Below are 27,460 nucleotides of genomic sequence, written 5' to 3'. Positions count from 1 at the left end.
TGTTTTCAAAATCTGAACTTTGCCCATGAGTGTCAGGGATCTCTTTTTCCATGTTCCCAGAGTTCCTTCGATCTGCTTGAGTGGTGTTGCATAATTGAGAGTGGTGTTTTAACTCTTGGTTATACGAAATGTAAATTCCTGCAATTTTGATTGGTGAAGTCGGCCATTTGATGCCAAATGGTTTTTTCTTACGTCTTTTCCACTTACCAAGCCAAATAGCTTCCGTTTTAGTAGGGTTGACCATCAAGCCTGAGAGTGAGTGGAACTCGTGCAACATTTCAAATATTCTCTGACATGACTGTTCATCTGTTACAAAGGTCGTCAGGTCATCCGCAAATGCGGCATATTTGCATTCATCTATTCCTGACCTGATACCCTTGACATTGGCGTCATCATTCAAGTTAATTAAGAATATTTCTAGCGCAAGGATGAACAAATAGGGTGACAATGGATCTCCTTGTCTCACCCCCTTTCAATGTTAAAATATCCGGTGCTGAAACCATTGTTCATAACGCAACTGCTCAAGTCTGTGTAAAATGTAATGAACCATTGTTTAAAGAGTGGGCCAAACCCGTATGTATTTAAACATTCCATAATGTAATCCCATTCTAAACTGTCGAAGGCTTTCTCAAAGTCTATGGCAAGCAGTATTCCCGGGAGGTTGTTTTCGTCTGTATGCCAGAGAATTTCCTCTATCAGCCTGATGTAGTCACTTATATCTCTGTCTTTGACAAAGGCACTCTGCTGGCAGTTAATGAGGCTAGGCAAAACATTTTTCAGACGATTGGCGAGACACTTTGCAGCTACTTTAGCGTCGGCGTTGATGAGAGAGATCGGTCGCCAATTTTTGATGTATTTGGTGTCTCTCCCTTTCTTTTCTATTAGTGTGATCACACTTTGTCTCTGGGAGTTGGAGAGACTCCCGTTTTCGAACCCATAGTTGAGAGAATCAACTACTGTTGGCCCTATTGTCGGCCAAATGTTGTGTAGAATTCTGCTGGCAATCCATCATTGCCAGGGGTCTTATTTCTTGGCATCATGGTGAGGGCACAGTAAATTTCATTGTGGGTTATTGGTGACTCACAATTTTTCATGAGCTGGTGCCCAAGTTTGGGGATGTTGTCATTTTTCAGGAAGTGGTGGTCAGTAATATCCCTTTCTGGGTTGGTTTTGGAGGAGTAGAGAGTACTGTAAAATGTCTTCAGCTCAGAAAGAATGTCTTTCTGCGATGTTTTCAGTTCATTGTTTGCGCCAATGATTCTTTTGATATGCCCTTTTCTCCCCCTCCTCTTCTCCAGCCCTAGAAAATACTTATTGTTCTTCTCCCCTTTTTCATGCCATCTGACTCTTGAACGAATAATTGAACCTTCAGTTAGGTAGTCATATTCCCTCTCGAGCTCTGCTTTTGCATTTTGGAGTCTGAGGATGTCGTCCTCTGACGCATTTGGCCTGAGGGAGGTCTCTAGATCGGAAACTGCTCCCTCAAGTTCATTGATACGTTGCTTTTTGAGTTTCGCAATTTGTTTTGAGTATGAGATTGAAAATTTTTTAATCTCATATTTCAGGAGGTCCCATTTGAGGCCTTTGTCCTCTATTCCGTCATAATCTTGGAGCCATAGGGTAAACTTTTGGGAAAGTTCGTCAATGTAAACACTGTCCTGTAATAAGCTGGTATTTAGTTTCCAATATGACGGACCAAATGGTGTGGTGACAGGGTCAAAGGTCAGAGTCACTGCTGAATGATCTGTGCTAACGGAAGGGATAATCTCGGTGGAGCTGATATCTTGTTGCAGTGACTCGCTGATAAGGAAGTAGTCTAAGCGACTTTGTGTAATGGAAGGCCGTGTCTACGCCAGGTTGAGAATGAGTGACCCGGGATTACATACTCGCCATATATCAATCAAAGTGTGATGTTCTAACAGTTGCAAAATGCACTCCTTGGCTTTTTGCCAATTAGGACCACTGGAGCCCGATCTGTCGATTTCATTATTAAATGTAAAATTAAAGTCTCCGCCGATGACAATTTCTGTGTCTGGTTGAACTTCATGAGACGACAGTATGTCAAGAAGTTCCTGTGTAAATTGAACATGAGATTTTTCATCATTGGGAGCATAAATATTTAGGAGCAGGAAGTTTCTGCCATCAATTGTTACATCTAGCAAAATGTACCTTCCATGCTCGGATGTTAGTGTTTTGTTCACAGTATGATTACAGTTGCGTAAAATAGTCATGACACCTCTACTATTGTGTGTTCCGTGAGAATAAAAGCAGTCGCCCGAAGCCTGGGATGACCAAAATTTCTCATTATCTGACGTGCTGTGTGTTTCCTGAAGGAAAACAATATTTGGCTTCTTATGTTTTAACCATGTTAACACTTTCTTTCTTTTTTTAAATTCCCTGAGACCTCTCACGTTAAGTGATAAGAATTTCAATTTCTGCATGTTTGATGAAATTGGGATATTTTAAAAGCACACTTACTTCCATTCTGTTGGTTGTTACCTTTTTGGGGATAGAATAGTAAAAAACAAGGATAAGAAAAGGACTAAAGGAGAAAAAACAATTCCTTCTAAATCTAATAAAAAAGTTCTGGCAAAAGTTAAAGATAGTTGTTGTCGCATGACTTGAGTGAAGATGATGTGGCAGTGTAGCTCTCCAATCTGCTGGTCGAATGTTCATGCAGTCGCATGGGTGGTCTGAGGCGCGGTTCTTAAACCACATCGAGTGTTGGTGGGGGTCCTGAGTACTTGACTCCGTCGATGTACAGCATTCCATTCCGGAAGATTGGTTTCTTTCCGTCCTTGTAAGCTTGCGCCATGATATTGTGGTACAGGCGTTTTTTCTTGTAATCTGCGGGGAGCAGGTCTTGTTTGATGTAGATTTCTGTTCCGACTAGGGCTTGCTTGGCTTTGCGTAATATCTGTTGACTTTTCGCCAGTAGAGTGAATTTCATAATGATAGGTCGTGACCGATTATTGGTGATGTTCCCTCTTACTGGGGCTCGGAAGGCTTTTTCTATTCCGTGATCACTTACTTCGAACTTGTCCGTTAGCAATTGTCGGGCAACCTCCATTGGCTTTTCGTTTCTTTCTTCCTTTACACCGTAGAAGCGGAGGGAGCATTCTCTTAGTCGACGTTGTGCTCGAATACTTTCCTCCTGAGTGTTTTTAAGTTTTCTGTAAGTTGACAGACTTTCTGTTCGAGGGAGGCGATCCTGGTTTCATTGTCGTCGGCTTTGGTAACCGCATATTCACTCGATTTCTCGAAGTCGTTTTGCCTCTCCTCGAGTTTTGTTACTCGATCTTCGACATCTGATAATACCAAGAGTTTGGTTTTGATCGTGGTGACATCTGTTTGCAAAGTTTCCAGTCTGTTGTAGAGCATTTCCATGGTGATTTTACCTGGAGAAGGTTCTTCCCCGTCGCTGGCCTCATGTTCATGAGGGGTGTCGTTTTGGCCTTCGCTTTGGTCTGAAGCAGGTCCAGTGAACGCTGTGATGCTTTTTTGCTTCTTTTTCTTGCCTTGCGGTGGTTGGATTCTCGGCATTTTCGGTCTGCGGGGTGACTGGGTATTCACGGAGGTGATGATTGAGTATTGGTACTCAGACTTTCTGAGATGAGCTGAAAACTTTGGCAGATTTGGAGAGCTGAAGGTTTAACGCACTTGCCTAGTTGTACATGGTCACGTGACTAGCATGAAACTCGCTCTTACTATTCAGCCATTTTTTTACCATCACTCCTATATCTGTTGTTATCTCAAGTAAGGATACAGCAAATGACACTTGATATTGTCTGTAGAAGCAGGGATTCTGACAACGCAGAAAACATCAACTTGCTTTATCTTATGAAAGTTTCATTTGCAGCCTTTCAATTGTTGTTAACTAAAATTAGGCTGTATAAAAAGAATATTCACAAAAACAAACACACTATACCAGCAGATCAAAATTTTCTGAATTTTGCATGTCTTGATGGATTACTGCTGGAGCAAATTTAACCAAAGCACTGAAAACATAGGAAACGCTCAATAGCCCAACATTTATTATTTTTTCAATAGTTTCTACTAGGCAAGTAGCATCAGATACACATTTAATCACAGGAAATCAGGATTACGTCCCGTGTAAAGTACATCATCATATGCATACCGAGAGTGACTGGCAAAGACATTATTGTTATTATATGACCATATCATGATGTTTTTTATGAAGCTTATTTGTATTCAGACAGGCAGTTTCTCTATGGAAACAATAGTACTATAAATATAACATCAGTGGTAAAAAGAATGAACCTGATTTTCTTCATGTTTACACGGAATAATTTGAAAAATTAGTGTTTTCAATAGTAATTAATTTATTGTCAAATTTATTTATTGGAGGGGATTAGTTTGATGAAATTGTGTCTTTATTACTACTACTAGATAGGTGAACCTACTACAAGAAGAGTGTAAGGCCATCTATCATTCAACATATAATATTAGCATTTGGTACAGCACCCAAGGAGTTGGCATCACAGGCTTTAGACACTGGTCAACTGCTATGGTTTTGACTAACATGTATATGAAAATCCACTCCTAGAAAAGATGTACTTTAAAATCTTTACCAATTTGACAGTTCTTGTTCTCTCTTGATAAAGTTGTCTAGTTTCTTGATCCCTTTGACACCCTGTGCTCTGAGATTTTCCGCAGTTTCCCACGTGTTGTGGATGTGTGCCCAGTTTTTCCACTTGATGAGGTACTGGAGTTCAGTTTCTTGGTTTTCCTCTTCCCCTCCCTGAGTTGCAGTAGCTGCTAGCTGTTCTGCCTCAACATTGTAGATGGTAGTCTTGGACCCAGTTTCTGTAGGAAGATGTCAAAATAATGATTAAATACAGTCAAACCTGTACATAGTGGTCACTCAAACGGACGACAAAAAATTATGATTATGTATTGGTGGTTTTTCTATGGAGGGAAAGGCGTCGCATTACTTCATTTGGTAGGTGGTGCACTGAGTAATGAATATGGCAGGCTCAATATGGATAAAAGACTGTCTCAGGGATGAAGAAAATATTGCTTACAGGTGGCAAAAATTAAAGTACAGGCGGTTACAATTAGTATATATGTGCATAAAGTTTGAGCAAAGTGTCCGGATTTTTTGCTAAAACTAAATTTTCACAGCTGGCAACTTTTAGCTGACAGCCGGTTCTTTTTGCTGGCTGCGAGCTATTTTCTACGTCCCTGTGTCAACTGCCAATCTAAACATTATGTCTCCTAAAATTCAAGATATTCTCTCTTATTTCAAATTCCTTGTCATTAAGTCAGAATTATTGACCACTATACATCTAATTAAAGCATTAACAGGTGGCCACTGAACACATAATAGAATGGCTGTTCTGTAGAGGGTCTTTCACATTAGAAATCTCATGGTACTGACTGACAGTGACCCCCTGAGCGCATTATAATTTTGCTACTTTATCATTTCTCACAGTGCTGTTACACTTGAAACTGAAAGAGTTCCAACACCAAGGAACATACTTTCATGACAAATGTTGGAATCACAAATATGAAGTGAATCTGTATCAATTCTCTGACCTCTTCTAATTGAACAAAGGAATTGTTGGAGAGTTGAGTAAAACACACTGCAACATAACACATCATACATCACACTTTCATTTATCAAACAAACTTGAAATATTTTGAAACAATGCTATGTACAATGCATTACAAGCACGACAAGATCTATCAGTTCATGATGAATATTTGGATTCCGAATAAATTTGTGGTGAAAACCTTACGTCCTTTCTTGCCTCTCCTGCAATTCAGGACCTTCTCAATAGTTTCCTTGTTGTCATCTTCAACCTCCTTTACATTGCTTTCTATGATATCATCAGAGTCAGTGACGTCATCGCTATCTTCCTTGTAACTGGAAAGTGAAACAAGTGAACAACATCCATTTTAAACTTGAGGGAAGAAAAAGTTTGTTGTCCATTGTAATCATGCTTTTTTCTTTCATCATCTGTCACCAATGTTGGCTTTCAGGGCAACTTCCATACAATGTAACAGAATATTCATACTGCATCACTGAGTAACAGTACTTCATATTTATTACAAATAATGGGATGAAGAATGTAACTGGTTTTTTTTGTGTGTGAATTTTTTTTGCCTCCTTGTTTATAATCTGTAACCTTATTCACATCAAATTTAGAAAGAAGACTTAAAACAATATGCTTTTTGAAAAGTTAAAAGATTAAGGGCAGATTTTAGATGTCACACAATGCTAGAATTGTTCTGGATTTCTTGCCTACAGTGTGTGTTACAGTCTGAACGCTAGGGGTGCAATTTGCATATGCAAATGCCATTTCCTTTCGAACGGCACTCAGCAACTCAGTCTACACTGTGACCGTTGGCTGGCTAACACAGTTTTTCAGTCGCTCCCAAATCCTCATTTTTTCGCCGATAATTATCATTGGAGACCAACTTAATCTCTTCAATTGGATTTTCTGAGAAGGTAAGTGACTTTTCGGGGCTCTGTTTGAAAAACTAAAGTGAATTTTGCGATTTCAGCGATTTTTCATAGTACGATGTTATATGTCGAGCGCGGACTTGTGTTGCTGTACCAACTACGGTAGCATGAAATTATGGCCAAAAATCAAGCATGGTTCGTGGAATTATACTATAAATTAGCTTTTTACCGCAGAATTTTGTCTGTTCATGCCAGGAATTTGATGTTGGGCGGCAAAGTTCGCCGCTGTGTTTTGCCGCTAAAATCCAATATGGCGCCAAATCAACATTAGTGTACTGTACGTTACACGTACACTGTGTACTCGCATACGCTCATAGTGAAATAAATCCCCAAAATGTGCGTATTTTTAGGTCAAATGTTACTTTTTGGGGGGAAACTATCATCAAGTGACACTTTTAGGTTGTAATACGTAAAATTCGTGTCACAGTTGTTTTTTTTTTCCTCCTTTTTTTTTTCAGGGTCATCACAGTCCGAGGATGGCTTCGAAGCTTCCAGCCGGGGCTTCCCATAGAAAAACTTGTGCATGTGACCTCATGGTTGTTCACTTTTAACTTTTTTGACGTAATTTTCGTGTCTGATTTGTCTCAGTTTGTTGCAGTCAAGTCTCTGAGGCTTAAGTATTGATCAAACTTCAGGTTTATTTAGAATAAAGCTGTTGTCTTTGCAGTATATTGAATTCAGAACTTATTAATTTTCTTTTTAATTTAACCAACACAAAACCAACCAACACGTTCCAATATTTATTGAGAAATTCGTGTCACCCGAGCGGCACTTTCAAAGGCTTCATTAAAGGTGAACTTCTCCGATATGCTTGCACATGCAACAACGACATGGACTTCATTGAAAAGGTCAACTTTCTCACACGCAAACTTCAACAACAAGATTATAGAAAAAAAAGATATATCTCGTATAAAGAAAGATGTTAATCTCACCAACCATCGACGATACCTCACCGATAAAGATAAGAGGAATATGACATAAGAACAAAACTGGTTTACACAACGACCTTCAGTCCATTCATCAAAACCAGGCAAATCAAACAATGTCTAACAAAAAATTCGAAAATAATAGAAGCCGATCAAACACTGGTCAAAGTTTTTCCAGAAAAACCTATCATAGCATACAAAAGGAATAAAAACTTAAGAGACATCCTCGTTCAGGCACAAATCAAGCACGAGGATAAATAAACACGAACGGTCTGACCAACAAACCACTCAAAGTTCAGACCACAACATATCCATACTAGCATCTCTAGTTGATGAACAATCGCTACTATCAAATTAACATGTGGGATAAATAGCTCCAACACATAACCGGTTCTTTCCCGGGGACCCAGATCACATGACCAGGGTCAAAGCACTATCGATTCACCGGTGTCTCGCCATGTTTCTCCATATCATTAAACCACATTGATCGAATCAATATACCGCATCACTATCAAAGGTAGAAAACGATGTGTAAAGTTGCTCTCATTTTCCTATATATAGAAACAGACTTCAAGATACATAAAACAATTTATAAATTCTAAAATTCTGAGAAAAAAATATACTAAAGAACTGTAGTTGTAGTTAACATAAAATTATTCTCGTTTGTAGAGGCCATCTAATCTGTGGTGAATGTATAATGCCCACTGTAACAAGTATTAGAAAACGGCATTCATAGGTGAAATTTTTAGACGAAGTTTCGCCAAGGGTCTATTGAAAAGTGTACCATTTCCAGTAAAATAGCTCTGTGAAGTTAAAAATTGGTATACACAATCAATTGTTACTGAAAAGACACTGCTGAAATTTGATCGGTGGTTCAAGACCCGGAAGACCATTTACTAGCCCCGTTTCTCCTTCATAGACAGACCCAAATCGTGTTATGCAACAGAAACTACTCAGTATACACATCGACAATCTTTTGAAGGTAGGTTTATTTTTACATGACAAACTGTTTATATCAGAAACAAATTCCTAAAAAACACATATTACCTATAACATTCACTCAGGTCCGCGGTATAGCGTGAATATTGGCATGTTTAGGCGACCCATGCTTGTGTGACCCCTGCGTACTACTGCGACCTTTGTTTTGAAATGAAAACGAGGCTATTTTTCTGAGGGCGCTGTTCAAATTACACCCCTCGCATTCAGACTGTTAGGTTCATGCGGGCAATTAGTTCCACATTATTAACTTTCTGACATCACTAGATTTCAGAGCACAGCATCAGATACACAGTTGAATCACCGGGATATCATTATTACGTCCCTGTGTGTAAAACTACATCATCACATGCAATGTACTGGTCACACTTCACTGTCTCATTGACAGATCAGCTTACATCCACAAGTTCAATGGCCCCTAGATCACTCACCTGACATGTGCTGCAGCTCTTCGTTGTAAAAATCTCTTCCTCTCCACATCGCTGTCGTCATCATCTTCAGAACTGGAAGCTTTTTTCTTCTTTTTGGTTGCAGCTGGTCGCTTTTTCTTCACTGCTGTAGTTTTTCCTAGAAAGGACATTTACAATGACTATAATTACAATCGTCAATCACTTACAATTGTTACCTTTTAACTAGCCGAAAGTCACACAGCTCTTGATAATGTTCACTTGTATGTATCTAACATCATAAGAAGAAGCAATCCAAGCTCCTCCTTATTATCAACCTTTCCATGTATATCTTGATTAATAAAACAAATTAAACAGCCTGAAATATTGAATTGATATTTGTTAAGATGCACCAATTCATTACTATTACACTATCAGAGCAGGATGAATTCAAAAGTTTGGTGACTTTATCTTTTTTGAAAGAAATATCTTCTCAAAAGTAGTTAACATGAAAATTTCCTCTTTCAAAATTTCTATACCATGTTGACTTTTTAAATTTTAATGTAAGTGCTGTTACTGTAAGGTCTCCTTCCAACCTGGTGACCTGAACTCAGTTATCTGACCTTTGACATACAGACATCTGCATACCTTTGAACCGTGGCTGTGTCTTGCCGCCTACTCTCTGTGGTCTGGCTGGCCTTGCAGACCGGTTTCCCTTACTGCCTGGTGTAAAATCTGATGCACTGCTCTCACCACTACTTTCTTCACTCAGCTGACTAGTGTGCCAGTCTTCACTCCTGCAACAAAATACATCAGTCACTCTTGTAACCTTTGAACCCAAACAGAAAACATGTTAAACAGTCAAACCTGTGTTTAGTGGTCACACAATGGACCACGAATAAAGTGACCACTATCTGGAGGTAGTCTCTCTATATAGGGTGGGTGTGGCATTTCTTAGGGTGTACGTGCTGTACCTTGTGGTGAATTTCGGAAAGGATAATAGCACCCATGATAAATAAAATATCAATATCTATGGAAACAATGATACATGCATTTGATTTCTAGAACTATTGTGATGCAGATATAAAAATGGGTAAAAACAGTCTTGTTTTCTGGTCTGAGTGTAAGAATTATTTGATAGAGGTCATTCAGAGGTTAGGTATGCTGACCATTACACACATTTTGTACCAATATGGAGCAACTACATGGGGCCAATGACCACATTAGAGACGTGGCTGTTCTGTGGAGGATCTTTAACCAGAAAAATGTTACAGGACTACCACTAAGTGACCGCTATAGGGAGGTGACTGCTATGGTAGAGTGATCACTAAGACAGGTTTGAAATATACATGTAAACAAAGCAATTAAAATAGCATTGTCATCTCCAGGCCTTGGATGTGTATAGGTCAAACTACAAGATTGAAAATTTGGCAGGAAGTATCAAATGTGCCTCATTTCATCTGACAATGTCTAAATCAGCTCCTCACACCCTACGATTTCTAACGAGGCCAGCATCCTGTTTGATCAAGGATGGCTTTAGTTGAAGAGGATATAGTGTAACAGGTGGTAAAAGTTTTCAAGCCATGGTTGCTGCTGACAATGATGGATGGCGAAATTGAAAATAGGTAAGCTGACACAATATCAACCCTTTCATTACAAATAACATGGCACAGTTGTAGAATCTTCCCAGTATTTGTAACTGGGTTAACTAATAAGGCTTAAGAATTTGTCTCAATATTTTCTTTCAAACAGCTATTACCTTTGCATATAAAAAGTATTCTCAATAGCAGTACAGTTTCAGCAATAATTCATCCTGTCACAATCTCTGACCAAAAAAGTACTTATACTAAACATTGAATTACGCAGTTTGCACGTAAAATTTTTTTAGCTACTTCTCAATACCACGTAAGAGGAGTTTCCACATCTACAAGCACTGAACGTACTAAGTGCAAATAAAACATGTTACATACTCTTTCCTGGCCCTTGTTGCTCCTCCAGTTCGACTTCTTCTCTTCTTTGGAGAACTGCTGTCATCACTTTCTTCATCACTTGATGCCTGGTCAACAAAGTGACAGACAGCTGTGTCAGGAAACACTGGACAACACCAGTAAATGAAATCATAGCTGACACAAGAAACACTGGAATCAAAGTTGACCTGTCAGACCTGATCGAAATTTCTCAAAACTCTCCTTCCCTTTACAGTAGACAATAACAAGAGCTTTCTGAACTAGACGACTTTGCAAGATGTCTTTTCAAAACTCTTGTGAAAAAGATTGGAAACACATACAACCAGCATTGCACTTTTCCGTGGACAATTACTGATTAATTCTGTTTTGAAATTCTCTTTAAAACAATAGCAATGCCAAAGGAAATGTATGTCTTGCCATTTATATGGATCAATCATTTCTTGTGTCCGCTGTGATAGGTTACTTCCACATTCAATTTTTGCCCTATTTTGTCACTATAATTTTATGATCTTTGGAAATAGATAAGTTTGAAGCCAACTACCAGCCTTGGCAAATGCTTGAAAAACACCTGTATCATATTAATTGTTCATTGGTTGAAAGCCAAATTTTGAAGGTCAAATTATCCAATTAGGACAACCGTTTAGAGACATAACTGGAAGACAAACACACAATGACTCTGCACTTGCAAGTTTCAGGATCCATGAATATTTATATGTCAAAATTACTATATAACAGTTTGTTATTACAAGAACACCACTAGGCACAAGCTTCTTCTAACACAATGGGTAATTTTTGTGAATGACCAAATTATTATGCAAGTGTCAACTTACATGCAATGTTACATTGTAAGCATCTGTAAATATAGCTTTGACACCAAGGTTACGATGACATACTTGGGAAACTTAGCAACTGCTGATTAAAAACAACAGCAAGCATTTGCAAGCAACAGCCACACCCAGGAAGCCACCAGCTATGTGTTCCCTACCTCACCTAAAGCGCATGTGCATGTTTTTTCACCTTCCTGCATTACAGCTACTGTCAAAATCATAAGAACAGCCAGGTATTTCAAGGTATCAAAAACGGAGGAGTGAGGGACATAGTGCGGGACACGCAAACTGCAATTTGTGGCACTCTGAGGGACGTCCCGCACTGTGTAAAATATGGGACTCTGAGGGAAAGTCCCGCAGAGAGTTAAAAACTGGACTCTGAGGGACGGGGGCGCCCACTACGATGTGCATTGGTATAGCACAAAATCACGATCAGGCCCATGGAGATAGGGCTATTGCGCTGCAGGTCGCTGAAACTGCATGTACTACGTGAACATTAATCGAAAGGCGTGTAGGTGAAGAGAGTTGCGTGTTCCCCGTGTTGGGGCTGTATGCTATGGGCAGTCTTGAATAATTGGAACGACGAGGATGAAATTTACGCGAGACATGTTTGCCATGTTGAGACTGCTTCAAAGCATGGACTGTGAAATTTTGTGAGGTCGACAAATTAGGTAACAAAAAACCCTCAAACGCACGTGGGTGTCACATCAAAAGTGGCCGCGATTACAGACGGAGCGATCTGTGACACTGCACCGGCCGCACGACGGACGACGCGTAAGTTGACATCGCGTGCCAGCCCTTGGAAATATATTGTAACTCCCTGACAGGCATATGTGATAGTCTAATGGCGTTTGATGCATTGAAAGTTTGAAAAAATAATAAAAAATTACATCACCGATCATAAGAAACGTGGTGTTGAAGAAAATAGTTTTTAAGAGAAGACTATGACGACCATATTTCTGTAAGTATTGTCTAACTTTGGAAAACCAACATCTGAAGATTTACTTCAACCAACACTTTTGGATATGTTCTACTCTTATTATAAGATTTGTCGAATTTCTGGAAAGTAGGTGTACATTTTCGATGTCTGTGTATCGTCTATACCGAAGTCATATCCGAAAGAGTATAATCAGTTCGCGACAGCGTAAACCTCTCTCTCTCTCTCTCTCTCTCTGGCATTTTTCAATGTTTTATATTGTCGACATTTATATATCAGTCTGAAGTCACTGCTCAATGCAAAAGTTGATGTCAATTTCCCGTATCGGGCATGGTCTCTGTCGTCACTCTAATCGTTAGTTTTTTCCTGTTATATTCGATATCAGACTCAAAACACAATGTGAACAACGCTGATAATATATTGCATCTTTCGTATCGAAAACCGGTAAAGTTCGTAACTGGTGACATGTCACGGCCTGGAGAAAGTTCATCACCATCGATCGAATGTCAGTGACGCTTTTGCTTCCAAATAGACATATTGAAATGCTTAGGGAACTTCGCGGTATGGTAATTATATGAATTTTACCGTGAAGAAAGTCTTTGACTTCAAACTGGCAGTACAACCAACAATAAACATGGAGGAGCAATGATACCGACTTCAGAGACTTCGATTTGTTTTTCATTGCGACCGCTGGTGAGAGCGAGTCGTCGAATTTTTTTCCCACTGGCTATTTGGCTTTGAATTTTCAATTGCCATCATGTGCTAAGTTAAAGCTAAAGAAAAGACGGGCGTTCTCTGTAAATCAATAAGCCTTTTGAATATGAAAAAATCGGACATCTGAACCTCAACACGCAGCTTGAAAGTTGTTCTCCGAATCAGGACAGGGACATCGGTGAGGCCGGATTTCACGTAGTAGCTATGGAAACCGACGGCTCGTTCGTTGTAAGAAAGCATGCGATGTACGTCTCATGCTCCTTTGGGCCGTGGACTTTCGCCGCATAGCCTCTACAACACCGTCTATTACCTAACCATGCTAATAATCACACGATAGTTCAGTGACATATGTCCTTATTAATCTACCGATCATCGACCGTCGAACACTTCAAAAACGATGGTCGCGGTCACGGATTCAAAGACGTTCACAAGAAGACACTATCAATAAGTGGTGCGCAGAATTATTTTTACTGGTTTTGAGAACTTCTAAAATAACTTGTAATCTCACATCAAACCGATATTGTATACCTATCACCGTCGAAGTTTATGTCTTTCTCTGTAGAGTTCTTTTTATCCAAAACACATATCCAGAAGAGTCCCACAGAGCAGTCAAATGAAAGGATAATTGCTTCAAACGAATGAAATTGCACGAAAGAATGAAAATCAACAGCACATCCCAGACGTGATTTAAAACAATAGCGCTTGTGAATATGACTATTCTATTTGAGTAACAGGGACGGAAAGCACAGAACTGTAAAAGTACTGGAAAAACATGCCGTTTTTCTCGCAATTTTTGCAACTGTAACGACCCTTTATTCTTTACTAATACCTTTCCATAATTGAACAATGTTTAGGGCTTACACACACAGTGTACAATGATTTGCAGAACTTTAAAAAAGTACTCTTCTGGGAACGAGCACTCTTCTGGGAACGAGCAGGTGTTTACACTATAATGGGCGCAGAAAAACGATGGTCACGTCCATAGGTTCAAGGACGTTCACGGGGAGACACGATGACAAAGAGTGTCGTAAAATTGCTTTATAGACTAGTTTTAAGAACATACAATATCTGGTCATCGGTGTACCGCTACCTGTGAATCGAAACGACAAGTGTAGGCCTATAGATTCGAAAATTTATGGGAGAGACACCAAGACTGAGACCGACGTAGCACAACAAACTATTCCGAATTGTGCGTCCGTGTTTAATACAGACATCTCTGTAGGTGATTCTGGTTTCTCAATCGAATCAAAAGTCCGACATTGACAAAATTGACATAAAATATGTCCGAAAAGTTATGTTTTATTAAACTGACTGATTCATCTGCTTTGATATCCCCAGCTAAGCTACATGTAAACAGTCCGGAAAGACTGACATCGATGTGTCCCGGGCCCCCATGCATACAGTATGGTCGTACGTGTTCAAATATTTCTTCACAGTTTTGCAAAATATCTCGTCAACCGGGCGCATGGGCCACGTCTTTGTACGTTGGTCAAAACTAATGACACTATAGGTCAGGATATAACATCGGTCAAAGTAAGATTGAAATATGGAAGACGAAAATGCTTTCATCGATTGACAAAAATGAGAAGGAACGAGTCAGTAAATATCAAACCATAAAGGGGAGATCTAGACTGCCCTCCCCCATGATTAATCAACTGGGAACAAAATATATATTTCGATCGACAGACTTACACAACCAGAAACAGCATTTTATTCAGATTTAAAATAAGTCACTGCCTTTCCTATAATAACACCCCGTTTGCGTTTCGATCTACTCTACTCTGTTCCCGGCGTTATACGGCCTACTACATGTGAGAGGCCGTATAACGCCGGGAACACACAGACCTGTACGCAAGGCTATAGGACTGTGGTTGCTATGTCATAATCTGTTCACACGAGAAATTACGTCTCCATACAGATTTTACGTGAAAGCATTTCGATAAACTTCGAGGCACGATCTGCTTGTGATGTTATACCATTTCTCGCCATGACAGTGGTGGCAATCCAAGCGCCACATCAGACAGGGCATCATGATGAATGGGCTACATAGAAAGTTATATTTTCTTCTAATGATTTTGCTAAAAACGAAATAAACGTTGGAAGCGATTTCCTGGCGTAGCTTCATCTTTCTTTTCACGTTCTGTTGGCGGGATTCAAAATGTCGACGACGCTGTTGGCGATCCATTGCAAACGAAAAAGCCAAACTGAAAAGTAACGCGTCAGCGCGTACCGGACCAATGCACATCGTAGTGGGCGCCCCCGTCCCTCAGAGTCCAGTTTTTAACTCTCTGCGGGACGTTCCCTCAGAGTCCCATATTTTACACAGTGCGGGACGTCCCTCAGAGTGCCATAAATTACAGTTTGCGTGTCCCGCACTTTGTCCCTCACTCCTCCGTTTTTGATACCTCGAAATACCTCGAACAGCTGGTGAATTGCATCAAAACAGAAACACCTGTTCTCAAGCTACCTCAATAACTAAATTCCCAGAGTAATCAAAATGGTCACGATTCATGAATTTGTAAGCAAACACCTTTATCATTATTGTTGCACTAAAACAATCAATGCTAAACTTGCCACTGATAATTCTTCTAGGTCAACTGCAATATCATGTTAACATTATCAACTTATTTCCTTTTCGACAATTCACTAAACATAAGTAGATGTACAACAGGAAATAATTATATGATTTTTTTATCCTCAACGAAATCAATTTTAGCACATATCTTTAAAACTTTGGTTTTTACATTTAATGAAAAGAAAGTCAGAATAAACACTAGCAAAATCCTGAGATTCTGCAGGGCGCCTTTGAAAAATGAATTTAGTTACTATGTTTTCTGCAACTATATCCTATCATAGGTTCTGCAATCCTGGCTACAAAGTTGCAAGGTTTATGAGAGCGTTACATGTTCTACGATAGCAGGTACTAGGTTTGATCAAGACGAACAGCAAAGCAGCATTTTACAGCACCGAGGGAGAAAGGACTACCTTAACCTGAAAACGTTCGACTTCTCTCCTAGAACGACTGGATCTTCTGACACCGTACATATCTGGAAACTCTTCCCACATCTGAAAGTCAACAAAGCACCAACTGTGACATCCACATTGATTCAAAAAGAGTATACATCAATGGCAAAAAAGAGTAAAACAATGATTGATATGTTTTAACCCTTTGAACCCGGCTCAGACAAAAATGTCCGCATGATGTCATTGGGTACCAGGGGGTCAGGGTGCAAAGGGTTAAGAAACTACCGGGCTGTAATCATGAAAATATTTACTGAATATCCAAATTAGAGGGATACAAATAAAAATTCGCAAAAATTTATTGGCGTCTATGAAAGATTAATATTTCCACTGCATTTAATTAAAACTTTACCATATGCACAGCTTGATGCATGTGCCAAACACAAGGTTAACTCACCACGATATACCTTGCAAATTTTGATTATTGCTTTTTAAGATGGGACTTGTTGACAAAGTTTGAGAGACATAAGACAGGACAAAAAACATGCAAGCGACTGAAATATTAATCAATATTTTGAGCTTGTTAGATTTAATTCTCCTGTAGTTTAGAAATTTCAACCCACCTGTTTGAGATCTTTAAGTCTCTCTTTCTTGCTCACACCAGCTTTCAAAGATGACGAATTGGTTCTACTATCATTGGTAGATTCATTGTTGGTAAACGCATCTCTGGTATCCATGGACTCTTCATCCACCTCCTGCCCATCGGATTCTTCATTTTTAGACTCTGAACTAGAGTTGGAATTGGACTGGCTATCTTCCTGGCTCCCTGATTCTGAACCACTCCCAGAATCTGAATCTGATCCAGATCCTGACCCAGACTCTGAACCTGACTGGCTTGATCCCGAACTACTTTCATTGCTACAAGTGGAAATTAAGAGATGAAGAAGAATTAACATGACTACTGATTGGGTAATGTGAATTACTAATGATTAATTAACACAAGACTGATCTACACTGCTACCTGGGAAGATCTAATTGTTGTAAGAAATATAATATTAGTAAACACTAGCACATGTACTAGACATAACGACCTACTCAGTTGTTTGAGTTTAATCATTGGTCACATGTGACTGCTTATAATTTAATTTTGCTGTATTATTTATTCAAAGAATATATGATCTAATCAAGTGATTACTAGGTGAAGTTCCCCAGAGAAGGCTTCATAACATCAAAATGCCCTATAACAATCATACCCTAGTTCAATCATATCCAATTTCTAATCCCTTTCATACAGCCAAATATAGATCACACTTTTACAAAATCTAACACTACCCAACCTATACACCTGCAGGGTCATGATATCACTATGCTACCCCCAACCCCACCTCCCTTCAATAAAGGAAAAGAGTAAAGTACTCAAAAATAAACAATTTTTACACCTGCTGATAATTAATTACATGGTATTTTTGGTGTAAAATATCTTTCTGCAATACGGAGCTGACGTTCTGACGCTGTTCATTGGAGTGCTGAGTCCTCGGCTAGTTTGCAACATCCACCAGAAAAGAAGTTCCCTGAAGTTTAAAATTATACAAACTTGACAAAAAAGGTCCAAAGACACTAACTTTGTCATGCTAGGTATACTGACGAAAGTTGCTTCACAGGTAGTTTAAAAAGCCACTGTATATGGACAAAAAAATCACTTGAAAACAGGCAATCCATTCAGTGACAGAAGTCAATCAAAACAGAATATAATGCAAGGATTTACCTGACAAATCTATTCTATTTATACTGTACATGGATTGTGTCAAATGATTTCTTTGCAGCATCATGACATCCATGGAAATAAATTGAGATTACAGAGATTATGACCTGTCGCTGTCTGTAGGGCACACAAAAATGATAAATATTGCAGTGCAATACTCGGCAGGATTTTCAAAACCAGTGACAAAGTTTGCCAGAAGGAAATGATGACTACCGATGAGTTGTTGACTATGTGACAGATACACACAGTGTGAGTGAACGATGAGGTGATGACTATGTGACAGACATAGCGAAGAAGCCTCTATGATGCATTAATGTTGAAGTCCCAGATACAAAACTGGTCTGTAGGAAACAACAGCTATCCTAAACTGAACCCAGAGCATCATAACATCTTGTTTACAACAGTCTCTCTACGCTATACAAAACCACTATTATTCAAAAACATGGCTGCAGACTCAACTTCAAGAGTGTAGAGAGAGTCAAAAACTCATGGATTCCCTCTCACGCATGGATTTTTAACAACAGTTGTTATATATGATAATCTTAGTAACAGACTGGAAAAGCAATGGGAATAAAGAGTACTCACACAATGGAATGAACCACTGAAACAAAGACAACATGCTACCAATTTTCATAAAATGATTTTATCAGCATCGTCTGTGTTTCCTCTGGCTTCTGAAATTTTTTAGTAAATTTACGAATTGGGTATTGAAACTTTTCGTAAATTTTGAAATTCATAAGTAAAGTTAACCGTTCCAATACGGAATATCATTCAATCAAATTCATATTAAGTACAACATGTGCTTAGACAGAACTATTTTGAGGTTTGGGGGCCTTGAGCTCTCAATCAACCAGCTGCTTCCTTGCATTCGTATATTTACGAATCAACAATGAAAAAAATTAGTAAATCATCTAAAAAATTAGTAATTTTACGAATTTGAGAGTGGCAGAGGAAATACAGATCGTATGTGACAAACTGAAGAGTCACATCCATTCTGTGTTTCAAATTTGAATGCGTATGTATGGGAAACATTTAAGAAAGTACATGCTGGTACACATAATGGATAAGTATGTCCCTGCAGCACCACCAAGACATTTTCTTCTCATAAATAGATCTGCAGTAGCAGAGAAGATCCATCATGGAATAGTCTACATGTACACCTATCAATATGCAAGGTACTAGCAAAGATAATATGTAACATAACACATGGAATATACAATTTACAATATCATCTTGCATAGATAGAGATAACGTCATCTTTTGATGAATACGGTAATTCCTGGTTACATTAATGTCAAGAGAATCACAATTCTACCAAAGATACCTAATACATAACTCAAAGATGTAAATATGATGCCAAGTGACAAACTTCAACTTACTGGTTTTGATATGCTGTGTACATCACAAGTTGTGAAGTTGCGCTATTATTAGGTATCTTTCCCTAGACCCTCTCAAAAATTGTAGTCGAATCTCATATTCTCATTTTCATAAACACAAATACTAACCTTCCACTTACGATTGCTTGAAAATGAGAATCATTTAACAATATTCACTGAAATTTGTTCCCCTCATTTGGGACTCTTGAATTCTGTAGTAACAGAATTTGACAAGGGATAAAAAAAATACCTAACGAAGACCAACGTTCTGCAATTTTGCACGGAAAGGAGTCAGAAAAATTACAAGTTCATAATAGTTGGGAACTCAAGAATCAGGTTGTATCATTGTGAACTGCAATACTAAGCAACAGCCATGCCGCAAAGCTATAGATACTCAATCTCAACACATTTGTGTCTATGACAGTTTCAGGGTTTCTCAGAAGTTAAATTGTCATATATTTTCTCAGTTTTTTGTTATGGTTTTAGAGAAAAAAGGAATCATATGATGATAGTGTGTCTCTGCTTGAGAGACACTACATGAATTTTTGCACAATAATCCAATAAATGTAACATGAGGTTGTTAAAATACAGACAAACTGCTTAACAATTGGAATTCTATGCTTAAACCATGCAAGACATGTACAAGTTAAAGCATATAGTAAAATTGGAGCAAATTTTCCTGATGAATGAAAAAATTTTCATACATGCAAATATCCTGTCATGGCCTCTGCTGCAATGCGACACATTAGTTGGCATTTTAAGCAGTACGTAATTCAAACACATTAACACACAAGAAATGTGAATTTTTGGCTCAAGTCTACAATTTTACACTCTAATTTTACCACTCGTAGTATTTGTAGTAGTAACAGCACAACAAGAAACTTCATGAATGAAAAAAAAATTATTTTCCCACTAAACTAGTCCAAAAGGTACAGGAGGAACAGACGCATGATTAAAATAACTGAATCTAACAAGATTACTACAATTTTTAAATCATGAAGTAGTTTTTTTCCCATTCGAATTCAAAATTATAACCTGAAAACAGCTTACAATAGTATACAATTGAGTACACATGAGGAGTAGGCATTTATGTGTGCTGTAGCAATTCACAAGGTCTGCCAAGTTTCACTGTCTGCCACCTATGCCATGTACATTTTCAGTAAAAATGATACAATCAGACTAAATATTTTCTTCAAATGAAATAGTTTTTGGAAAATCTAATTGTTGATGGGCTTTAAGTTGGGTCAAAGGTCAAAATTTGTCCTTGATAGCACCTATAGATATCATATCAACAAGCTAGGGCTTCGATACTTGCTGCCGGACTTTGCCCATTGTCTACAGCTACCTGTGGGCCCCCAACAAATTTTCCAGAATTTTCCCATCTGAAATACTGAAATATAACGTTTGAGGAAGAATATTTCTTCACATGATGAGCAGAACTACAAAAGTTGAGCACCAACTGAGGTGTGAGATGGTGATTGTACCTACCACATGGCTCAAAGACAGTTCAGAAATTTTTTTTTCTTGGTGATTTCAGGCAGCCATTATGGCGATGTCTCACACAATTTTACAAACAGAATATAAAATTTCAGAAATAGAGCTAAAAAAGCAAAATTTTCACATTACAGGCTCAAGGAACATTACATTTAGAGTAGTTCTCTGCCATTTTAGCTAGGAATAACACAGAGGCTTCTTGCCAGCTAACATGTTTTAGTGGCCAAAATAATGCAGACACAGATATTCCCAGGGCCTTGTAAAACCCTGTGTGGCCCCCAAACTGCACAGAAGAATATAAGTACGATCTGAAAACCTGAAATACTTGCTTTCAGATCTTCTGTGGCTGTATTTATCCTGACTCTGGCAAGGCTATGTCATGGCTTGGGCAACATCAACTGGTACGACTACTGGAAAGCACCATGTCAGAGATGGGATTTAACCAAAGAAAATAATTCTCATATACCTTTTGTCAGAAGAATTGCCTTGCAAATAATGTCTTTTATCTGATGAATTTACTGCTGGAAAATGCAAGGTTCAGATGTACCTTTAGAGACTCAAGTAATCACTGGGTTAAAGCAATGGTTGGTTTTGAAATAACGGAGATCAATACCAATCATAACAGCAGTTCTTGCAGAGTGATTTTAAATCATACAAAACATGACAATATTGGGCCTTTTGTATTTGTGTGAAAAATTTAAATATGGAAAATATTTTTAATGGACACTTCAAAGACCATATGTGAATAACAATACTTTTTCTCAGCTTTGATATTTGGAAAAGTTGTAAACTACCTCAAAACCATCAGGTTTCACGGGTTGCAAATCTTGTGAAAGTGCCAAGAATGTAAAAATGATTGCCCTATAATCACAACCATGGTCATGTTTTGGAATATTAGGATTTCAATCTGTAAAGTAATACGAAGCTGACAAAATGACCGATGTACAGCTAAGTCGCTTGCTAAGATTGTTGCTCTTCAGTTCATTTTAATGTTCAAGTCCCTGTTCAGTTCTGCTGTGGACTGCTGTGGAGTGATTTTAATTCATATTTATTATAGATTTTCTGAACAGCTTTGGTTTTTATTACGGAGTTTTCAAATTAAATCTTTATACATTTATTATATAGATATCTAAAAATGAAAATGTAATCTCCATATCAAAACTTCTTTGGACTTAAAATGGTCAACCTGTGTCAAGCTTTTTTTTAAATTTGGAACACAACTGAACTCTTCCTTCCCTGGTGTATGAAAATATCCATGACTGGATGACCAGGGTCAAAAACCAACAAAGATACGATAAGCACACAGCAGGTCCTAAATTTGCCACTTCATCTATAACAAGTCTCTTCATGAGCTACATATTTGCCAGCAGACTCAAAGATTTGATGATTGGAAAAAGGTCTTTGGGCATTTGACAATCACAAAAAGTCAACCAAATAGCAAACAATACAAGGGATAACCAACAACAAAAGAACAGGTGTTTTGAGGTTGAAAGCCTATTTCATTATGACAACAGGTTGTTGACAGCTTACTTTCCACATTGCTGTTTACATGCAATGCTTAAACATTACTAGAGGACTTAAATTATAGTAACTAACAATACACAAGCAAGATATCTACGTCTGGAGACCAGACTTTTCAACCTTGCGTACAATTTAACTGCACAAAGTTTCAGGAGTTCAAAACTTGATAATCTGTTAGTTGTGGGACCAAGTCAGACATATACAAGGTCATGACGGTGGAACTTGAACCTAATTTTTATGCGGGATCTATTGTATGAAATAGAATGAATAATTTAAAATGCATATACATTTTCACATGATTTGATTAAATAAAAGTGAAGACTAGAATACGGAGATATTATAATGTAGTGGGTTCATTGTTCATGTAATCAATTCAGTTACAGGACAGGTTAAAGGTTGTCTAACTTCTACAAAACTTTGAAATTTAACAACACCTTCAAACCAAGAATCTGGTTGTAGAGAAGATTAAAGAAAGTTTTTATCAATAAACTTTTACTGACTTCTGGACTGGGGAAGTACTTTGCAGTGCTGGAAGCTAATGTGGAATTGTGCATTTGGTAGAATGCAGGGCTGATTAATGATGAGTATGGGAATATTATCCATAATAACAACCACTATTACAGTGAACTAGAACATTTCAATGTACTGTAATGAATGCAGCATTGTGTGACCGACTTCTACGTTGAAAAGAACAGTCTCCTTTTCACAAGGCGACAATAAATGTATACCTTTGCCACTCAATGACGAAAGAATTATAAACAGCACCTCACTGGACACACTGACAAGCCAGGCATGAGCAGTGATTTAATTTTGGGGTAATTACAACTTATGAATGGCATGATTGGAGGCGTGCCTTGATAGCCTCAAGAACAGTCATTGGAATGACACTAGACTTTTCTTTATCTAATTACTTCCAGAATACAAGAAGAACTTCATGGTTTTGTCATATCGCTGTGCTCTAGGAAGTACAGTGATATTCTGTTAAGGGAGAGGGATTGACTCTGTGGAACTGTACAATGTGGAAATGTCAGGGCTTGTTGTAAAGCACAGGAAATAATAAAGTTATCACAAATCAACATGAATACTCAAAGCGACATCTGAAATACATGAATTTTCATGTAAGAAATCAAAGTGTAGTTGTCATTATTGTCTTTGTTAACATGATAGTTCAAATGATGGTCCAACACAGTTGTAGGTCCACTTCTGACTAAGTGGCCTCAATCAGCTGTTCTGGGTTGCACCTTCTCCTGACCTGAACAACACTTGTGGGTTTAAAAACACATTTTCAATAGAAAAAACATGTGTAGGCAAACTTTGCCAGTGAAGACAATTCTTTTGCTGGCGTCTTAACCAAACACACCAATGAATAGCGGGTAAAGACATGCTCAGGATCTTAAAATAGGAGAAAATATCTGACAAAAGCATAGCAATTGTTGTGTCAACTCATATGCAAATGACACAACTTCAAGGGTACGACATTTTAAAATAGGTCACACATATTATATGTGATGCTTCCTTTTTAGCCATTTTTGCCTAAGAATTTTTCTCACTAAATTCAAAAAACTTCACATAGAACAGCAAAAATTGTTTTACAAGAGTTACATGTTTTAAAGACACTAATGACCAACAATAGCCTCAAAGTAAGACCAAGCTTGGTATAGAGCTTGACATGTGAAGCACAACAAAAAATCCAAGATGGCTGCCACTTGCTTTCCAAGTAAAAGACAGCTAATTGCATAATGCTTGTGAAAAAGAGCTTGTACGCAGCATTAAGGAGAGTGATAAGGCCAGATACATAGTATATGTGAATTGTAGAAAATTGGTGGCTTGAAACCTTATCCTACTTTGGTGTGTGGTGACACAACAACCTGAATTGCAATTCTGAGCTTTCAAACGTGATCACCACCTACAACCAACATGTCCTTTTGTGTCGTTAAAGTACAAACACGTAGCACATATGTGAAAGAAATACGTCAAATTAGTTTGTGAAAGAGTATAGAATCAGTACATGGTGTTAGCATGATGGCATCAATGTGAAATAAATATGGAGGTTTCTTGCTATTTCAAGGAAAGGGAGAAATGTTGCCACTGCAAAGACCCCAAGGTTGTCGTTTTTCATGTTTGCAACAGCTATGTCAGAAATCCAAGATGGAGGCCAATAAAGAAAGACCATGTCAGCAAAAACATATGAAAAATACAAATTCTATGGACAAACTCTAAAAGTTACACTCCAAAATGATCAAAGTCTCACTTCTATGACCAGAGGTAAGCATTCCACCTGTTTTGAAGAACATCTGAGAGAAAAAGTGAAAATTTCAAAATTTTGCATGTTAAAAATCAACAGCCTATTTAACTATATGGGGTGAAGCAATGGGGTAAAAGTATGGACAGTCGAAATAGGACAACAACACAAGGAAAACTCCTGACAAAAGTTAAATCAAAGCCTCCTGATACCAAGACTGTTCACAAAATGCGTCTTCATCTTAAGGTATTGTATCCGACAGAGAACTTTTGCAAAATCCAATGAAGGAGCTCGACTGCATAGAGCACTATGGAAAATATGTCCACCGATACGAATTGTAGATAATGAAACAAGTTCTATCCTTCACAGCAAGGGAATAGACAGCATGTTCTCAGACGATGCTCAGAAACTGAATCCATCTTTTGTGTCCAATATCTACTGCAGTCCAAGAATCTGATGGGGCCGGGTAGTTCACTGGTTTCTTTGAAATTTTCGGGAATTTGATGAAGATTTTAAACTCTTTTGCTTCATTAATCATGTTTGTTGGTAGCATTAGCAAATGTTTTATTGTCTATTACCTTTAAAATACACCAAAATAAAACAATTATTCGTGGTTGACAGGGTGCTGGAAAGACAAGGCTTTGAAAGCAGGCATGAGGATTGTTAAATCTGAAAGAAATGCTATCTCTTCCAAAAATCAAACCATAAATTCTTGCAGTTTGGAAACTATTACTGGGGGTATCACCCTTGGTTTTGGTTAACATTGTAGAGTAAATGTTTTTACAAACCTGTGCAAAACTCTTTTGAATGAAGAAATAAGTCACTGTATTGGTTTTTGCAAACTGTAGTCAAAATTCTGAAGTATCATAGAAGAGATTTGCAAAAATACATTGGCACACCATGGGAGAAAGTTTGCAATGTTACGCCCAGAAGAGCAGCACATGGAAAGATTCAACAGCAACATGTACACTAAAGCTGGGTGCAAGCTGTAGGCACATTACTGGATAAATCTACTGCAAAAAGTCTTTGCTCAAGGGACATAATTAGATTCATAAAAAAACAAGAAGGTGAGACGTGTAACTTTTTCATCCAAGAAGTAAATCCTTAGGTGCAGATTATTGCAGATATATTGCTTGCAAATGACTGAAGTTATGTGCTCATGTATTGGCAATACAGTAGCTGAAAAACACATAATGCACAAGAAAATGAGCAAAAGTTCATTCATTCTCAAGAAGTACACGATGGTAGATTCAACAGTTGTACCAACCACCTGTCAAAACACCCTGAAGACGAGGCAAAATGTCTGAACGAGTTGGACGTAAAATCTTCAACATTCGCACACCAGTCTAAACCTGGGCACCTATTCATCACGTTTGCTATTCCCCCTTCATTTTGGAAAAAAAATCCAAGAAAACCACCACTTCCGGGTTTTCCAAACAGTTACTGAAGCAACTCCACGTGGTTGAACACATGTAAACATTGGCAAAACCAGTAACTGCTAAAAGTTGTGAAGCAAAGACGATTCGCGGGAACTCCAAGTAAAGCAGACGAGATAACGCCTTACCTGGAGGCTTCGCTTTCAGCTGACGATTCTTGGCCATTGTCGTCCTCCACATCAACGCCTTCTTCGATATCCTGCGAGAAAACAGTCTGACTGTCAACCTGTATCCGTGGAACAGGCTGTGTAGGAAGATAAAACTTGTAATGGCCATAGTCTTCGATGTCATCCGTAGGTAAGGGTTCGATAGTGGTCAGCTCTTGACTGGGCACAACAGCGGCATGCTCATGCGGGGCAGGACTAGGCCCTTGGGGAACTATTTGGCTAACATCTCCATAAGCGAGGAAGGGAGACTGAATGGGTAAAAGCAAGCAAAATGGCACATTATCCGTCTGCTGTTAAATGGAATCAGGCAAAAAATAAGACAAATAAATATAAAGTAAAACCGTTAGGCACATGCAAACGAACACAAATTCGGGGGAATAATGTGAATTGTGTAATACTAAATACATGCAATGATATTAGGTGGTTTGTGCACGGTGTCATCCGCGCGTCAGGATACAGAGAAGCAGACGAAATTCTATCAAAATAGGACCTCACCTTGTCCATTGCTTAGTTGAGGTCCGTCGAGCACCGGGTCCACAAGCTCCCAAGCTTGCATCCGAGGGCGGCTGTGACTATCACCTCTATCACGAATTGCTTTCCTCTACAATTTTGCAGATCTATTACTCCTCTCTGAAACGTAAGCATTGCAGTGAACTTTAAGGAATTGATATAGGAGTCAAGAATATGGGATATTTTTAGAAAAACCCCACACTATATTTACCGCTACATGAGTGTATTTCAACAAGACTGGCAAAACGCAACGTGAAGTCGAAAACAATGGAAAATTCCACAGTATGTGACCTTTAAACTGCGGTTGGACGTACCAGACAAACTTCAAAAGGAAAACGACACAGTTTGTAGAAATTGAAGAGATAATTCACGTACACTGTTTACAAATTGTCGTCTCTAAGGGGGTACAACCGTGCTGAGATTGGAACTGACTCCTGGACAGCCGCCATATTCTATTGGCTTTTTCGTTTTCTCTTCTCCCTTTTGTACACGGCTTCGAATGGCATTGTGGGATACGTCCTTTGACGTAATCTTCCTAAATGTACGTCATACCCGGAAAATTAAACGTACATTTCGGTCAGTTTGTGGAGACTGAAAATATTAAATTTACCTTATGCATTTTTACACATTCGTCATGAAAACAGTTCTCTGTTGTGTATAAAACGTTCTTCAATCACCTTTACTAATTAGATGTAAAATAGCGCCACCACCCCACTGCTTATGTTAATTTGACTATTTATGAATCAGT

General features: G+C 38.4%; 1 protein-coding gene and 1 long non-coding RNA gene across 10 annotated transcripts in view; one reads left to right on the top strand and one right to left on the bottom strand.

Annotated features, from left to right (window-relative positions):
- Window positions 1-27,222, bottom strand: part of LOC139121791 (chromodomain-helicase-DNA-binding protein 1-like) — a 52,319-nt gene extending 25,097 nt beyond the window's left edge. For 2 of the 9 annotated variants that reach the window (XM_070686951.1, XM_070686956.1), the window contains exons 1-10: window positions 27,088-27,222; window positions 26,698-26,832; window positions 26,164-26,450; window positions 16,828-17,122; window positions 16,229-16,309; window positions 10,769-10,854; window positions 9,447-9,595; window positions 8,844-8,979; window positions 5,763-5,890; window positions 4,593-4,827 (exon numbers count right to left, since the gene is read on the bottom strand). In XM_070686951.1, the coding sequence (XP_070543052.1) occupies window positions 4,593-4,827; window positions 5,763-5,890; window positions 8,844-8,979; window positions 9,447-9,595; window positions 10,769-10,854; window positions 16,229-16,309; window positions 16,828-17,122; window positions 26,164-26,450; window positions 26,698-26,706 (1,406 nt within the window). In that variant the 5' untranslated portion in view covers window positions 26,707-26,832; window positions 27,088-27,222. Of the gene's footprint in view, window positions 1-4,592; window positions 4,828-5,762; window positions 5,891-8,843; window positions 8,980-9,446; window positions 9,596-10,768; window positions 10,855-16,228; window positions 16,310-16,827; window positions 17,123-26,163; window positions 26,451-26,697; window positions 26,833-27,026 lie in introns of all 9 variants that reach the window. The other 7 variants (XM_070686954.1, XM_070686957.1, XM_070686959.1 and 4 more) reach the window with 7 other exon arrangements.
- Window positions 6,339-7,159, top strand: LOC139121792 (uncharacterized). Its single transcript, XR_011549351.1, has 2 exons — window positions 6,339-6,475; window positions 6,949-7,159. It is a non-coding gene; the product is annotated as an uncharacterized lncRNA (long non-coding RNA).
- Window positions 27,223-27,460: the final 238 nt, after the last annotated feature.

The sequence above is a fragment of the Ptychodera flava genome, chromosome 21 (assembly GCF_041260155.1).
Source record: "Ptychodera flava strain L36383 chromosome 21, AS_Pfla_20210202, whole genome shotgun sequence".
Lineage (NCBI taxonomy): Eukaryota > Metazoa > Hemichordata > Enteropneusta > Ptychoderidae > Ptychodera > Ptychodera flava.
This window is presented reverse-complemented; position numbering and strand designations above follow the sequence as displayed.